The 17,072-nt window shown below is 51.7% G+C and overlaps 1 protein-coding gene across 4 annotated transcripts in view; it reads left to right on the top strand.

The window, feature by feature from the left end:
* Positions 1–17,072, top strand: part of ARSG (arylsulfatase G) — a 130,748-nt gene that overhangs the window by 28,328 nt on the left and 85,348 nt on the right. For 3 of the 4 annotated variants that reach the window (XR_007911558.3, XM_051825880.3, XM_051825882.3), the window contains exon 2: positions 15,423–16,173. Coding sequence is in view for 3 of the 4 variants with exons in the window: in XM_051825880.3 (XP_051681840.3) it covers positions 15,956–16,173 (218 nt within the window). In the remaining variant the exon portion in view is untranslated. Of the gene's footprint in view, positions 1–6,642; positions 6,955–15,422; positions 16,174–17,072 lie in introns of those variants that run through there. The other variant, XM_070060404.2, reaches the window with a different exon arrangement.

The raw sequence follows: 17,072 nt of genomic DNA, 5'->3' as shown, positions 1-17,072 counted from the left end.
CAGGGTGTTCCGGAGGCGCCTGCAGCCTCTCTTTGGGAACCCCCAGCCGGCGCGCGCGGGGCTCGGGGCCGCCTCCCTTCGCGCAGCCCCCCCTGGCGCGTCCACTGCCAGCCCCGCCCGTGCCCTGAGAATTTGGGGATTTAGGGAGGAAGGGAGGCGCGCGTGCCGGGGTGGTCCCGCACGGCGCTCGCGGCTGCGGCGGCTCCGCGCCCGCCCCGGGCAGAACAGGTTCCTTCCAGTTTGGGTGTGAGCTGCGCGCGCGGCGCCCGAGTTCCTCCTCCGGAGCCCACTTCCCCCAGTTTCGTCAACTCGCGCGTCCCCACAGTGCCCCTGCCGGGGGTGGAGAGGGAGTGCCGCAGTGGGCCCCAGGCCGCTCGCGCCCGGGTAGCTGCGGGTGTCTGGCTTTTCCCCCCAGCTCTGCTGCAGCGGCGGCAGCCGAAGCATCCGCGTTGCGCGAAAAGGGATGTGAGCAGCCAGGCTGAGTCAGCATCCCCGGCCCGGGGCGCGCGCGCACTCTGCCCGCCAGGCGGGAGGCAGCGTCCGCACAGGTGCACGGCCGCCTGGACGCGGGCAGCGCCCTCCCCTCCCCATAAGGGACCGGGATGGGTAGGGGTGCGTACCCCTCATCCCGAAGTCCCCAGCCCCAAGGTCGCTGGGCATTCAGCAGATGAGTCACTGGAAACCTGAGCTCCGAGCTCTTCCTGGGGACAAAGCGTGCGTCTTCGGCTCCCAGGCGGTTCAGAGCCCGCTGGGGCGCAGCCTTGGCGTCGCGGTCGCCACCTCGCAATCTCGGGGGAGTTTGGGGACGTGTTTGGAGGCAAAGGCCATAGTCTCCGTATACCCCTGGGGACTTTGGCCCCGGCCGCTCCGTTGCTTGGGGTTCGGAGAATGTGGTTCCGATGCAGAAACTAAGGGCCAGCTAGTTTGGGAGGCTGAGTGGGGAGGGTCGCCACCGGGAGGAGGCGGCGAGCTCGAGTTGGATAAAAGTCGTTCCTTGCTCGCTGGCTCTCTCACGCTTCCCTTTGCAGTCAGCAAGCCCTGGTGTGGGTTTGAGTGGGGAGCCGGTGCTTTGGTGCAGCGTGCCCCGGTGTGCCTGGGACTGCACAGCCAGCGAGCCGCCGAGCAGCTTTGCAGCCTTGTAGGAGTCATTGAACTTCTCAGAGCGTGGATTTCCAGCTGTGTAAAGTGGGGATCGTGGTGAAATCCTCAGAGTAGAAGCGTTTACCTTAGGCTGCCTGTCAAGTGCGCATTCCAGGGACCCGCACGTGGCAAGCCCTCAGTACCTGTCAGCTGCTTGTCATTTATGATTTACAAGGTGTGCCCTGCGGGAGAGCCATTTTGAGTTGTTCTTCAAGGAATCCACGCGTGATGATACTGAGAATGGATTTTAATCATTCAAATGAGAACACTTAGGGGTAAAGTTGGACTGTCAGTGCAGCCTTTGCTGTTTAGGATTTTACCCTTTAATATTTAGGACTTATCACTGCACTCAGTCTGGAAGTGTCGTGATTAATATGGTGCTCCGTGGGCCGGCGCCGTGGCTCACTTGGTTAATCCTCCGCCTGCAGCGCCAGCTTCCCATATGGGTGCCAGGTTCTAGTCCCGGTTGCTCCTCTTCCAGTCCAGCTCTCTGCTGTGGCCTGGGAAAGCAGTAGAAGATGGCCCAAGTGCTTGGGCCCTGCACCCGCATGGGAGACCAGGAAGAAGCACCTGGCTCCTGGCTTCAGATCAGCGCAGCGCCGGCCATGGCGGCCATTTGGGGAGTGAACCAACGGAAGGAAGACCTTTCTCTCTGTCTCTCTCTTTCTCTCACTGTCTAACTCGGCCTGTCAAATTAAAAAAAAAAAAATGGCACTACGTAAACTTCACTGTCTTCCTTAGGAACCAAGGGATGTGGTCCATCATTTATAAGTGACTCTGAACAAGTCGCATACGTTTTCTATACTTCATCCTCTTGTTTTTAAAAATGAGACAACCCCTGGAGTCCTAGGGGTCCAAGAGTGATTGGAAAAGTCACAGCTGGGGGACTGGCACTGTGGCATATTGGGTAAAGCCACTGCCTGCAGTGCTGGCATCTCATATAGGCACCGGTATGAGTCTCGGCTGCTGCACTGCTAGGGCCTGGGAAAGCAGTAGAAGATGGCTCAAGTCCTTGGGCCCCTGCACCCTCGTGGGAGACCTGGAAGAAGCTCCTGGCTCCTAGCTTTGGATCAGCGCAGCTCTGGCCGTTGCGGCCATTCAGGGGGGTGAACCAGTGGGTAGAAGACCTCTCTCTCTCTCTCTCTTTCTGCCTCTGCCTCTCTGTAACTCTGCCTTTCAAATAAATAAATAAATCTTAAAAAAAAAAGAAAAGTTACAGCTGAGTATTGGACCAAGGGAAACCTGGCCGTTGTGGAGGAGCCTAGTTGTAATAAGAATTCTTTTTTTTATTTTTTTTATTTTTATTTTTTGACAGGCAGAGTGGACAGTGAGAGAGAGAGACAGAGAGAAAGGTCTTCCTTTGCCGTTGGTTCACCCTCCAATGGCTGCCGCGGCTGGCGTGTTGCAGCCGGCGCACCGCGCTGATCCGATGGCAGGAGCCAGGAGCCAGGTGCTTCTCCTGGTCTCCCATGGGGTGCAGGACCCAAGCACTTGGGCCATCCTCCACTGCACTCCCTGGCCACAGCAGAGAGCTGGCCTGGAAGAGGGGCAACCGGGACAGAATCCGGCACCGCGACCGGGACTAGAACCCGATGTGCCGGTGCCGCTAGGTGGAGGATTAGCCTACTGAGCCGCGGCGCCGGCCAATAAGAATTCTTATAACGTATCATTACTGCTAATACATTATTACTCTTACTGTTTACTAGTACTAATTAAAACGCTTATTAAAAATGTTTGCTTTGTCCCCAATCCTATATTAAGTACCATCCATATGATTTTTCAAAAAATATTTGTTTATTTATTTGACAGAATCGACAGAGAGGGAATGACAGAGAGATCTTTCATCTGCTGGTTCACTACCCACGTGGCCATGACAGCCAGAAGGCTGGTCCAGTCTGAAGCCAGGAGCCCAGAACTCCATCCTGGTCTCCCACATGAGTGGCAGGATCCCAAGTATTTGGGCTGTCATTCCCTGCTTTCCCAGGTGCATTGTGGGGAACTGGCACTCTGATATGAGAAGCCAGCATTGCAAGCGGTGGCTTAACCAAATGTGCCTCCAGCCATGTGATTTTTTTTTTTTTTTTAAGATTTATTTACTCATTTGAGAGGCAAGAGTTACACAGAGAAAGAAGGACAGGCAGAGCGAGAGAGAGAAAGAGAGAGAGAGAGAGAGGTCTTCCATCCGCTGGTTCACTCCCCAGGTGGCCACAACAGCTGGAGCTGTGCCAGTCTGAAGCCAGGAGCCATGAACTTGTGGATCTCCCACATTGGTGCAGGGGTCCAAGGACTTGGGTCATCTTCCACTGCTTTCCCAGGCCACAGAAGAGCTGGATCGGAAGTAGGGCAGTTGGAACTGGAACCAGCACCCATATGGGATGCCAGCACTGCAGGCGGTGGCTTTACCCGCTATGCCACAGCACCACAGAGCCGGCCCCCCCCCTTTTTTTTAAGATTTATTTATTTATTTTTTTGACAGGCAGAGTGGACAGTGAAAGAGAGAGACAGAGAGAAAGGTCTTCCTTTGCTGTTGGTTCACCCTCTAATGGCCACCGAGGCCGGCATGCTGCAGCCAGCGCACTGCGCTGATCTGATGGCAGGAGCCAGGTACTTATCCTGGTCTCCCATGGGGTGCAGGGCCCAAGCACTTGGGCCATCCTCCACTGCACTCCCTGGCCACAGCAGAGAGCTGGCCTGGAAGAGGGGCAACCGGGACAGAATCTGGCACTGCGACCGGGACTAGAACCCGATGTGCCGGCGCCGCTAGGTGGAGGATTAGCCTATTGAGCCGCGGCGCCGGCCTTAAGATTTATTTTAATTTGAAAGGCAGAGTTACAGAGAAGCAGGGGCAGAGAGAGGAAAAAAAAAGAGAGATCTTCCATCCGCTGGTTCATTCCCCAAATGGCCGCAACGACTGGAGCTGCGCCGATCCGAAGCCAGGAGCTTCTTCTGGGTCTCCCACACAGAGAGCTGGATCAGAAGTGGAGCAGCTGGGACTGGAACCCAGGCCTATGGAATGCAGGCACTGCAGGCGGTGGCTTTACCCTCTGTCCCATCATCCATGTGATTTTAACCCCATCAGTAATCTACAGTGGACATTGATTAGCCCCAATTTACAGATGAGGAAAGTTGAGGCATGGAGCACTGGAGAGGTTCTCCCAGGGTTGCACATTTCTTGAGATGCACTGGCCCTCTTTGCAGCTGGAGCTGGTTCACAGGTGGCCTCTGTGGTGTTTGGACCTGGAGGTGGCCTCCGCCGAGTCTTGCTAGCCGCAGACCGATTATTTTGCCCACTCTGGTTAGAAACTGGCTTCACCTTGTTCTCTCAATCCTAGCGAGACCAAGCGTGAAAACCCTTGCTTTTTTCACTTCTCCCGGGAAAGCACTGCATTACCATGCTAATCAACCCCCCCAAACAAAACTAACTCTGTTTAGTTCTAAACAAGAACAAAAGAACCTTTGCAGTCTGGAGTCCAGGACCAGAAAAATCAGGAAATTAAGTTAAGGGCCCAGCTCCCCTCTCTGCTTCTTCTGTTGTGTCTGTTGGAAGCCAAGCAGCAGGCAGAACCCCCCATCCCCACCCCCGTCCGTCCTTTGCAGCAGCTGAGGCTATAATGATGCCCTGAAAAAGACCCTCAGTATCTTCTTGGGAAAAAAATCAGCTCTCCAGAGCTGTGCCCGAAGCTCCTTCTCCCCTAGCCCTCTGGCCCTGGGTCATTTGCATGAGAACAGATTCCTTTGTGCAGAGTTGGCCTGCCTGTTCTCGGTCCACGTTATGGGCCTTCAAGTCTTCCTGGTGGGTTGCTAGGCAGATATGACCCTGGCTTGCAAATAAGCTCCCTGCATTTACCAGCTTGGGAGAACTTGATCCAGGATAAGTGGATTGAAAGCAACCTCTCGGGCCGGGGCTGTTGGTGAAGCGCCGGCATCCCATATGGGCACTGGTTCGAGACCCGGCTGCTCCACTTCCTATCCAGCTCTCTGCTATGGCCTGGGAAAGCAGTAGATGACCCAAGTCCTTGGGCCCCTGGACCTGCATGGGAGACCCGGTAGAAGCTCCTGGCTCCTGGCTTCAGATCGGCGCCGCTCTGGCCGTGCAGCCATTTGGGGAGTGAACCAGCTGAACCAGAGTGAACTCTCTTTCTGCCTCTTCTCCCTCTGTGTAACTCTGACTTTCAAATAAATAAATCTGAAAGCAAGCAAGCAAGCAAGCAAGCTCTCCCAAGCTCAGAGGGCAGGGTCCCGTGAGCCTGCTTCTAGGAGCTGCGTCTTCAGGCAGCTGTTGAAAAAGGAGGGGCAAGGGGAAAGGCTTCTGGGGGAGGCCTTGCTGACTCTTCCTCTCTCTCTCTGTCTCCCTTCCCACCTGTCTTCCCACCTACAGGCAGCCTGTGCTGGGGGCAAGCCACTTGTGTTTAATCGAAATCAATTCTGTCTTTTAATTTAATTTTCTTTATTTGAAAGGCAGAGTTAGAGAAGAGAGAGATCTTCCATCTACTGGTTCACTCCCCAAATGGCTGTAGCTGATCCGAAGCCAGGAGCCAGGAGTTTCTTCCAGGTCTCCAATGTGGGTAGCAGGGGCCCAAGCACTTGGGCCATCTCCTGCTGCTTTCCCAGGCACATAAGCAGGAGCTGGATCAGAAGCGGAGCAGCCGAGACTGGAACCGGTGCCCTTATGGGCTGCCGGCATTGCAAGAGGTGGCTTAACCCGTTACACCACAATGCCAGCCCTGAAGCCAATTCTTGCTCTAAAACTTGAATCTGTGTTTCTCCAGCAGGCCAAGAACCTCAGCAAGTGCTGTCTTAGGAACCTTTTAGTGAGCTGCTAGTCCAGGTAGAGGGGCGGGGGTTACCTTGTGGCTTGTGGCTCTCCCCACCCCACCCCGCTTGACAGCTGTAGGAAGGTGAGGCCTGCAGGGGGGAGGGGTGTGCATGTTCCTGGGGGGATATGAAGATCTGCCAAGGGCTTCTGGGGTGCAGCTCGTGAAGGTGCTGATAATACCCAGCCCTAGGGCTGTTGCAGGAGAGGCTTAGCGCCGGGTGTGGCCTGGGTGAGGCTCAGGGAGAGGCTCTGGAACGCTCCCTCGATGCACCCCGTGGCTCCTTGGGTTTAGGAGAGGGGTAAACCCTACCGCGGGCAGAGGGGATCATAGCAGGACTGGCCCGAGGGGCCCGGGGAGGGATGAGCCAGCAGCCTCAGAGGAAGGCAGGGCCTGCCCTGTTTGGGGACAGTGAGGTCACCTCACCTGTGGCAGCAGGGGCCTGTTGCAATCTGAATTCTTTCGCGCCTGCTTACCACTCAGTGCGGTATTGATGACGGATCACTGGGTGTGACTCATTAACTCTGGAGTAACTTGTATTTGATTTCAACACTAGATTTCGTTCCCAGATTTCTCAGCCTTCGTAATTTACTGCTCCTGTAGTTCTGACATACTCTCGCTGCTTAAAAGGAGGGGTGGGGCTGGGGAACAGAGGCTCCTATAAAGTGTCTCCCGCGTGTTGCCAAAGTTCTTTCAAAACAGACCCCAGTTCTCCGAGCAAAATCAAGTCAAGCACGCTGCGTTTGGGAACACATCCATGTCACGTGACGCTTTACGACGCGGTGGTGGGTTGTGACATCTCACTGGCTCTGCTGGCAAGTTGCTGTGGATGCGACCATCAGGCTTAAATCAACCTTCACTGGATGGATGTTGAAGTAGCCCCACCTGCCCTGTCCCAAGGAATCAAAATCAGCTCTCCTACTGTATCTCCCTTGTGGAGGGAGAGGCTGGCTTCCCCGGATGCACTGCCCTGTCCCCTGGAGCAGGAGCATGTGCCGTGGTAAGCTTCTATTTTAACCCTTTAGGGCAAGAGCATCCATGCTTTTCCAGGTGGCCACTGGATGATGCAAAAGGGTACCAGCGTGCTGCAGGATTGTGTTGTGGGCAAGAGGCCAGGAGGGGCCCTGCCCTGCCATGGTTGTGGAGAGTCTGGTTCTGTGAGGTGGGCTCGGTAGGGGGTACCCGACAGGACCCAGTCGGTCGGGGACTCCGCCTTCCCTCTCCCACTCTTTGTTCATCTCCAAGCAGCCCCTGCTCTTCCACGGCCCCCCAGTGAGTTCTGAACACAGTCCTCCCGCAGATCACAGAACCACATGGCGGCGGGGAGATGTGGTCCCTTGTCTCCAGGTGTTTACTCTTAGTTTGAAAGGCAGGACTCCTGTGTGAGTGCTGCCTGAAGCAGCATTTCAACAGGTGCAATCTCAGGTGAAAAGGAACAAGCAAGAGTGGCTGGACAAGGAGAACCGCGGTCATCGGGGAAGAACCGAGGTCATCAAGGAGCTTGCCGAAAGGCTGGGTTTTCAGGCTGGGTCATCCTTCATGTTCATTCAGTCATTCTGCAAACACTGAGCACTCTCTGGCCAAGATGCTGAAATTAGGCCGTGCCTACAGCACGCAGAGGCCCCTGGCCCGACACAGTGTGCATCCTAGCATTGTGGCCCTTTCTGGCTCAAGCATCCAGCCAAGTGGACACAGTGCCTGTGGATATTTCTGATCCTGATATGTACTCCCCACTTCCCATTTCACATCAGCACAGGGGAAATTCCCCTCTACCCACCCGCCTTGACCTCACATGGTTATATTATCCAAAACCACATCTGCTGAAAGACAGTGTACTCTGAGGACGCCAGCTATCACCAGAATCTGCCTGGCACAAGGGACCTGGCTCCGGGTTAGTCGGGATGGCACAGAGTCCCAGGATTGAGTAATAGGGAACTGTAGTTTGGAACTTTGAAAATGCAAACTGGAATGACTTCCCTTTTCTGTTGGTCTTGTTTGTGACTGTGGTGTTCGTAGCTTCTGCCTTCCCTGGCTCCGAATCCAATAGCAGGGCACGCTGACAGGTTCTGGCGAGCTTTCCGCTGGTAGCTGCAAGGGAGTCTGGATTTTGCCATCAACACTCAGAATAATTTCAGTGCTAATTTTAGTAGCACTCTGGGCTTGCATAGCACTTTTTCAAAGTGTTCTCATATTTGTCTTTTTGTCCTCAAAACAGTTGTGGAATGGAATAACAACAGCCAACATTTCTGAGCACTTAAGGACGTGGGTTGGGTTATTGCATTCTCAGGTAGTGTTTGGGGTTGAGGAAGCTAATCTGGCTCTCTTTGGGAGGAGACTGAGGCACAGAGAGATTCAGTGTCTCCTTTAAGGTCATACCGCCAGCAAGTGGCTGTGCTGAATGTGGGACACACTTTCTTCTGGAGAGAGGCGACATGTTGCAAAACTCAATTTCCCAAAAGACAAACTGGCCAAGTAACTGCTTCACTGAATTGAGTGTTTTCCCCTGACTTCAGCCTCAGCCCCAGCAGTTCTCAGATGAAGCTTTAGAGGCATCCTGTCTGCCTGTGCGCAGGATGCTGGAATATGACACTGCAGACTGCACCTTAAGCAACAGAAATTGTAAGAAGAAAGAGTTGGCCAGTTGATTCTTGTTGAGAGCTCACTTTCTGGCTTGTGGATGGCAGCCTTCTTGCTATGGCCTCACAGTCAAGAGAAAAAAACACTCTTATAAAGACATTAATCCAATCATAAGGGTCCCAGTCTCATAACCTCATTGAATCCCTATTACCTCCCAAAGGCCATGACTTTGGGAATCAGAGCTTAAAGATATAAATTTGGGGTAGGGATGGGGAGTTACAATCTAAAACATTTTATTGTCGAGGTGGCATGGATCTAGGGCAAGGATAAATCCACAAAAATAGAAGAGATAGTCCATAGCACTTCAGAGACAATTCCCTAGGCTCATATAAAACTGACAAAGGAAAAAATGAAACTTTGACACGTGAACATTGAACATGCTTGACCTGGCAAGGAGACAAGACGTGGGAGGTGGGCCTGCCCCCCAGACTAACACACACACACACACACACACACACACACATAGAACCCAAATTTGATCTCACTTCTTCATCTACACATCAGCTTGCAGAGAAAGCAGAAGTCTGGGGCACATCTGAATGATCTGGTGGGGGATAGGATCCACTAAGTCCAGAAAGAGAGGCCTTTTCCAGGACAGATCAACAGTTTGCAAATCTATTGCAGGAAAAGGAAAAGGGGGACCATAAGTGACAAGATACCCAGTACAATGTGTGGTGGACATTGTTTAGATCCTGATTAGAACAGACCAACTATAAAAAAATGAGACAATGGAGGACATTTGAACACTGGATTTTGGATGGTACTAGAAATTACTAATTAAAAAATATTTATTTGAGAAAGAAAAGAGAGACAGAGTTCCATCTACTGGTTCATTCCCCATATACCTGCAACGGCCAGGGGAGCCAGAAACTCAGTCTGAGTCTCCCACATGGGTGGCTGGAACCCCATCATCTGGATCATCATCACTGCCTCCCAGGGTCTGCATTAGCAGGAAGTCAGGCACTTGAACGTGGGACATGAACATGTTGAACCACGAGGCTACATGCCTGCCCCGTTCATGTTTAAAAGAAAGGTATTAAAAGGCATTTGAAAAGAACTTGTCTTCTAGAGAGTCATATGGAAATATTTATGGACGGGATCACGTGACATCTAGGGTTTTCTTCAGAATGACACAGTGTGGGAAGGGGAGGCCCCTGGCGTGTGTTGATAACTGGGCTCTGGATGTGGGTGGTGGTGTGTGACTGTCTCCATTTTCTCGGGGTTGACCACTTCCCTCATAAAATACTTAACAAGTAATGAGTACATGCAGCTTTTCCAAAAGTTCTTAAGAATTTGGCACCCAAGCTTTCAGGGGCAGGATGTCCTTTAATTGACCTTGACTCCTTTCTCCTTGGCCACAGCACTCAGGATTTTCTTCTCAAGTGGAGGACAAAGGTTGAGAGAAACGGTGTCAGTCAGAGGCTCGTCATTCCAGGACAAAGATCCAACTCCCAGGGGCTACTGAGATTTTAGATATGCGGGATGACACCACCTTGGCTCTCCCAATGGGCTCCTGCCACGTGGCCTCCTGTGCACAGTGCCAGCAGGTGGTTCCAGCCAGCCTAAAGTAGGCAGGTGTCCTGTGGTCCCTGTGGATGGATTTCCTGACATCGCTGGGTTCACAGACATGATATTTCCAACAACAGGGTCTGGACTGAGGTCTCTAAGTTTAAAAAAAAAAAAGGCATTTAAATTGTCTACATGGAATTGCTTTCCCAGCCTGGGAGGAGGCATTCAATCAAAGATGTCCTTGGCATCCTTTGGTCAATTCTACAGTTTCACTCCCCAAATAGTCCCAGCAGCCAAGGCTGAGCCACGCTGAAGCCAGGAGCCTGGCACTCCATCCAGGTATCCCACGTGGGTGGCAGGGGCCCAAGCACTTGGGCCATTTTCCACTGCTTTCCCAGGTGCATTAGCAGGGAGCTGGATCAGAAGTGGAGCAACTGGGCCTCCAATTAGTGCTTCCATGGTATGCCAGTAACCTTCTGTGCTGCAACACTGGCCTCTCCCCCGTCCTCTAAAGAGAGCAGTTTTCTACGTTGAGCCAGCTCCGTTCTGATATGTTGGAGTGTAGGAAGGGGCCGTGAGGTTGTTTATTACATGTAAATATTAGATCACTCTTTGTCCCGACTATGATGGAAACTGGGTTTTCCTGTTCACCTGGGCCCAGACTAAGGTGAGGCAAAATTTAAGGATGCACTCACTGCTTCAGTCTTGCAAGTACAGGGTGGCCACCTGCGAGGGAGTGCTACCTCCTTAAATGTTATGCCCTGGGCACTTACACCTGCCTCACCCTAGCTAGCTCTGTCTCTCACCTGGCTCACCTGGACTGATGTAGTAGATTTCCAACGTCTCAGCTTCTTCCCTTACCTGCTGCCCTGCCTCGCACTTGCGTATTCTCAACTGAGCAGCCCGTGGGATTCTTGCCACTCTTGCTCCTACCCTCCTTTGGCTTCGAATCCTTTCTGTGTCTTCTCTGACTCCATCGAACACTCCCTGATCTGCATTCCACTGCCACAGAGACTTCTTTGCGGCTCCTCCTATGAACTAGACCTTGGCCTTTCTTGGTTTCCTTGTCTGCCATTCCTTGTCTGTGTGAGTTCCACAGATCTTTACTCCCTTACTGCCTACAGATCCTTAGACCAATAACTCTTTTGCATTGAACCTCACCGTCATCTTTAAGTTGGCACCTGCTCACCCCCCCACACTCGTGAACCCCTTCCTGCTTTGATTTTTCCTCTGGTACTCACATGTGACTTAGTTCACCCCTAGCCCACCACCACCTTCCAAAAGTAGATGGTGTGAGGGTGGGGGTTCAGGTCAGTTTCCTTGGCGGCTGTGTGCATGGCGCCTGGATTAAGACTTACCACTCAGTACACACTTGGTGGACCGGTAACAATGCATGGGAGAATCATTCAGACCCAAAGGAGGCCCCCATGTGACTGCTGGCCCCCAGCCAGTGCAGAGACCGTGTTCTGACTTGGCGGGCAGAAACACCAGGACACTGCAACCAGAGACACGCTCCCCCTAGCTGTGCTGTCTTTTTTGGCTTCGGCTCATCAGAAGCCTTTGTCTCCGGAAAACCAACAGAGCCCTCCGCCAGAAAGGTCTGCCTGACCTTCTTGTTATTTCAGCTGTTTTCAAGGTTCTCTAGGAGGATTCTTGGCCACAGGGGGGCCCATGGGGCGCCAGGGTCCCGTGATGCAGCAAGTGGTTCAGGAAGCCCAAGGACTTCCAGCTCTGGGTTATTCGGACACCGTTCAGCAGAACTCCAAGTTGCCTTAACCTGCTCGCCCCTTGGCCCTTCTTAGCCTTCCAGCCTGCCTGCTGGGTGCCTGTACCCATACACAAGCCGACAGCTGGAGAGTCAAACTCGAACTTACCCGGCATCCCTGCTTTGCAACGGGGCTCGGAGAGACGAACACAGGACATCGGTACCGCTGATCGGCAGTTGCAGTTCACTCTATGGCATGGGGAGCAGTTGGTCCTTGTGCTCAGCAGTGCTCTGTCACCGTCAGTGACACCTGCTCTGGAGGGGCAGGTGGGCCCTTGTAGGATTTGTTGAGTAAGCAGTCAGCTAGCTACCTTCCCCAGAAGGAAGGAGACCTGCCTTATAGGCCAGACTTCCTGTTTCCTCCTCAGCCTGGAGGAGTGCTTCTTGCCTCTTGTCCACTCTCCTTTCTGAGAGTGATATATAAAGGAAAAGTTGGGAAAGTCGCACCACATAGGGTCTGAGGGTAGCAAGCAGGGCCAATGTCTATAGGGCGTCTGAGCTCCAAGTTCTCGGGTTGGATTCTAATCAAAGTTCATGGCTTGGAGCCTGTTCTTTGAATGTCTGGTTTGCCTTTTTCCCCGTATTAAAAATAAATAAATAAATCAATGGGGATTAAACGTCTCCCTGGAGGTGTGGGTGAAAAGGATAATGCAGTGATGTGCTGGCAAAGTTAGCTTATTTCCATCCTATGAACATTTTAAGTACTGTATTAATGATTCTCTTTGAAAATCCTCAAAGGAATGTTTTATCGCAGAATGCTGAAGAAAAACAGCTATGTATGATCCCACCTTAATTTTAGCTTCTTTCTTAAGTGAATTCTCCGCCTCCTCCATCCCAGAAGTCTGGTATGTTGGGTCATTCCAAAATGGATTATTGACCAGGAATGAGGCCACCCTAGTATTGCAAGCTAAGTAGCTTTAGGAAGAAAGGCCTCCTGTGCCTGCTGCCCATGGTCAGAAGCCAGTAGGACAAGGCTGGGATTTAGCCAGCAGGTCAGCAGGTGTGTGTTAAGCACTCTTCCCGTGCGAGCCTTCTTTCTTCTAGACAGGGGGTGGTTTTGGGAGCCTCTGGATCAACAAATACCCATCAAATCTAATTGAGTTTGAAATAAATCTCCATTTGGGAAACAGAAGAATTTGCTTTTCTGAACAATTGATTTATTGGCCTCCAGATGACCATGACTGTTTACTTGGACTTCCTTTTATTTTGATTAAGTACATATCTGTCCATGCTTTGATTTTTATCTGGGTCTTCCAGAATGTATATATATCCAACCATACCCATCCACATGGGTTGACCATTGGGTTGGTTGCAGGGATGTGTAACTAGACAGACATGGTATCTGTCACAAATCCAGCCCCTGTAGCATCTGTATATTTTACAAACTGGCTCTCTTTTCATCCCTTCTGTGGGTTAGGTGTTCAACTCAGTTTTTCATTTGATCTAGACTCTAGAATTTCAACTCTGTGTGTCTTTACTAAACTTGCGATTTTAGAGCTCTTAAGGGTAATAGGGCTTTATTCTCAGTTCTATTTGCACCCTGCAGTCAAAAGTGTAACTTTCAATTCCTGCCTGTCAACACTCAGTCTGATAAGTTGCTTTGTGTTTGTCCGCTAAAGCTGACTCATCTCTAATTAGGTTAAGTTCCTCTCCCTCCTTTTTTTTTCTTGAGGACCAAACTCATAAAGTTTTTACCTTCAGACACGTTGTTACTCAAAATGTGACCCAAGGACTGGCTCTAGACCTCACACCGGAAGCTGTTAGAAGCACAGGTCTTGGGAGCCGTGTTGTGGCACAGTGGGCTGCGTCCCATGTCAAAGTGCCAGTTCATGTCTTGGCTTCTCCATTTTCCATCCCCAGCTCCCTGCTAATGACCCAGGGAGGGCGGCAGAAGATGGCTCAAGTGTTTGAGCCCCTGCCATCCACGTGGGAGACCTGGATGGAGTTCTCGATTCCTGGCTTGGGCTTGGCCCTCCCTGGCCATTGCAGACATTTGGAGAGTGAATCAGTGCATGGAAGATCTCTCTCTCTCTCTCCTCTCTGCATGTGTGTGTAACTGCCTTTCAGATAAATAAATAAATCTAAAACAAAAAAAATATGGCTCCCATGTCCCAGCCTTACCCATGATGTTTGCATTTTATTTTGCTTTTAAGATTCAGTTATTTATTTGAAAGGCAGAGAGAGAGAAGGAGAGACACAGAGGGATTTTCCATCCACTGGTTCACTCCCCAAATGTCCGCAACAACTGGGGCTAGAACAGGCTGAAGCCAGGAGCCAGGAGCTTCTTCTGGGTCTCCCACATGGGTGCAGAGGCCCAAGCATTGGGGCCATCTTCTGCTACTTACCCAGGCGCATTAGCAGGAAGCTGGATCAGAAGTGGTGCAGCTGGGACTTGGACCAGCACCCATATGGGATGCCAGTTCTGCAATGGCAGCTCAACCAGCTGTGCCATAGCTCTGGCCCCGATATCTGCATTTTGATAAATATAATCTCTACAGCGAATTCATGTGTATATCTAAGTGTCAGAAGTGGTTGAACAATGTCTTCAGATTTTCTTATTAAAAATTACATTGGGGCAGACATTGGGGCAGGATGTGTGAAACCACTGTTGGGATGCCCACATCCCATATCAGAGTGCCTGGGTTTGAGTCCTGGTTCCTCTGCTTCTGTTCCAGCTTCCTGCTGATGCACACCCTGGGAGACAGTGGTGATGGATGAAGTACTTGGGTGCCTGCCACCCACATTCAAGACCTGGATGGAATTCCTGGCTCCTGGGTTTGGCCTGGCCAATCCCTGACTGCTATTGTAGGGATTAGAGGGGTGAACCAATGGATGTACAATATCTTTCTCTTTCTATCACTCTGACTCTCAAATAAATAAATCTTAAAAAAAAACAATTAGAATTGCAAGTTCAGGATGAAAAGGGACGCATTTCCATTAAGCAGTTTTTTGAAAACATTTTTTAACATTGTGAAAATCACAAACATAGAACAAAATGGAAAGAGGTGTATGATGACCAGCCCATGTATTCTCCACCTAGCATGCATGATTCACTTTTTCAAACATTTTTCTCCAAATTGATTTCTGTCCAGAATTGTATAAGGAGATGTTAGGTGATAGTGTGACTGCTACAAAGAATCATATCTTGATAATAAGGGTCTTTCTCTTTCTTCTAGATGTCTCAGTGGGTTTGGTAAGGACACAATTGATGTGAGAATGTCTTTGAGCCAGAGAAATGCGGGGGTCAGAGTGGGGGAACGCTGGGTTTTAACATTGCTGGGGGCTGGTCCTTGCCCCACTAGCGTCCTGTGCATGGTGACAGGGTTGAGACAGACCCTCTCCAGTGCCGCTTCCAGTGCTGTAACTACAGGTCTGTTGCACATGGTATCATCATTGCTATTTTTCAGGTGGAGAAACTGATGAACCAGTTAAAATATTCAAGTAAGAAGGAAACCATCTGCTAACATGGAAAAGCCATTATTTCCTAAGCTACTGAGTAAAACACAGCTGCCCTGGCCGTTGTAACTCTATTTGCTTGTCAATTTTTGTCATTTCAGGAAACCTCACAGAAACTTGAAGCCCTCAACCATCTGGAACTCAGAAATGCATTCGGGGCTGTCTGTGGTTTCTCAAACATCCAGGTGTTCTGCAGATGCCAGAGTTTTTCCTGTAGTCGCCAGGTGGAGTCCCCAACCGACGGAGAGGCTTGTGCTGCGATGCTGATGTCCCAGAATACAGAAGGGGTCACTTTCTAAGTGACCGAGCACCTCAGTGACACTGAGGTCTGACTGTTGCCCTCAGCCACCTGACTGTTGAGCTGCAGTGGGAGCCATTCCCAGCAGAGGCTCCAGCCACGGCAGGTGTTGCGACTTCCCTGCCTCCTGAACTAGAATTCCAGGAGGGCACCTCATTTCAGGAGCCCCCCTCCATCCCTGGAGCCCTCATCCCCGCCCTCATCCCCACGGCCACTGGCACCATCTGGCGAACGTCAGCCTTGCTCCCCAGGGACCTCCTGCCTTGAAAGTGCACTCTTGGGAGAACTGTCCCCCTGCCATCACTCCAGAGAGCCGGAAGCCCCATCTGTCCCACCATGGGCTGGCTCTTCCTCAAGGTTCTGTTGGTGGGAGTGAGCTTCTCAGGCTTTCTGTATCCTCTCGTGGATTTTCACACCAGTGGGAAAGCAGAAGACCGGAAACCGAATTTCGTGATCATTTTGGCCGATGACATGGGCTGGGGCGACCTGGGAGCAAACTGGGCAGAAACAAAGGACACGGCCAACCTCGACGAGATGGCCTCGCAAGGAATGAGGTGAGCCTTAGGGATGCCAGGCCGGCGTCTCTTTGGGTGCCTTACCCCGATTCTGGTGGGGGGAGGGGACTGGGTAAAGCATTTAAAGATCCGCTGACAGACCCACGTTGGTTTCATTAGCTGTCTGAGTAGGTTGGCGGCCAGTGCAGTGTCCTGAGGAAAGCCTCTGATGGTATTGATTGTGTGTTCGTGTGTGTTCCAAGCAGAGAAGACAGAGCGAAACCAAAGTAAGAATCGCAGGCAAGGAGTCTGTGAGCCTGCGGCAGGAGCTTTCAGAGTAGTGGGGAGGTGGGGTGTGGAACCCAGCCTAGGGACTGATGGGAGCCAGCAGCCTTTGCTAAAACATTTTTTTAAAAAGATTTATTTGTTTATTTGAAAGTCAGAGTTACCCAGAGAGAGGAGAGGCAGAGAGAGAGAGAGAGAGAGAGAGAGAGAGAGAGAGAGAGTCTTCCATCTGATGGTTCTTTCCCCGACTGGCTGCAACAGCAGAGCTGCGCCAATCTGAAGCCAGGAGCCAGGAGCTTCTGAGTCTCCCACAGGGCCCAAGGACTTGGGGCATCTTCCGCTGCTTTCCTAGGCCGTAGCAGAGAACTGGATGGGAAGTGGAGCTGCTGGGACTTGAACCAGCACCCATATGGGATGCCGGCACTGCAGGTGGTGGCCTTACCCGCTGTGCTGCAGTGCTGGTCCCTAAAACATTTTTTTGAAGATTTATTTGAAAGCAGGATGGCAGAGAGGAAGAGACACAGAGAGAAAGATCCTCCATCCGCTGCCTCACTCCCCAGAAGGCTGCAATGGCTGGGACTGGGCCACACTAAAGTCAGGAGGCAGGAACTCCATCCTCATCTCCCATGGGGGTGCCAGGGCCCCATCTTCCGCTGCTTTTCCAGGCGCGTTAG

The sequence above is a fragment of the Oryctolagus cuniculus genome, chromosome 17 (assembly GCF_051225735.1).
Source record: "Oryctolagus cuniculus isolate XC-2025 breed Fujian yellow rabbit chromosome 17, ASM5122573v1, whole genome shotgun sequence".
Classification (NCBI taxonomy): Eukaryota; Metazoa; Chordata; class Mammalia; order Lagomorpha; family Leporidae; genus Oryctolagus; species Oryctolagus cuniculus.
Note: the sequence above shows the minus strand (reverse complement) of the source record. Positions and strands in the feature narration are given on the sequence as shown.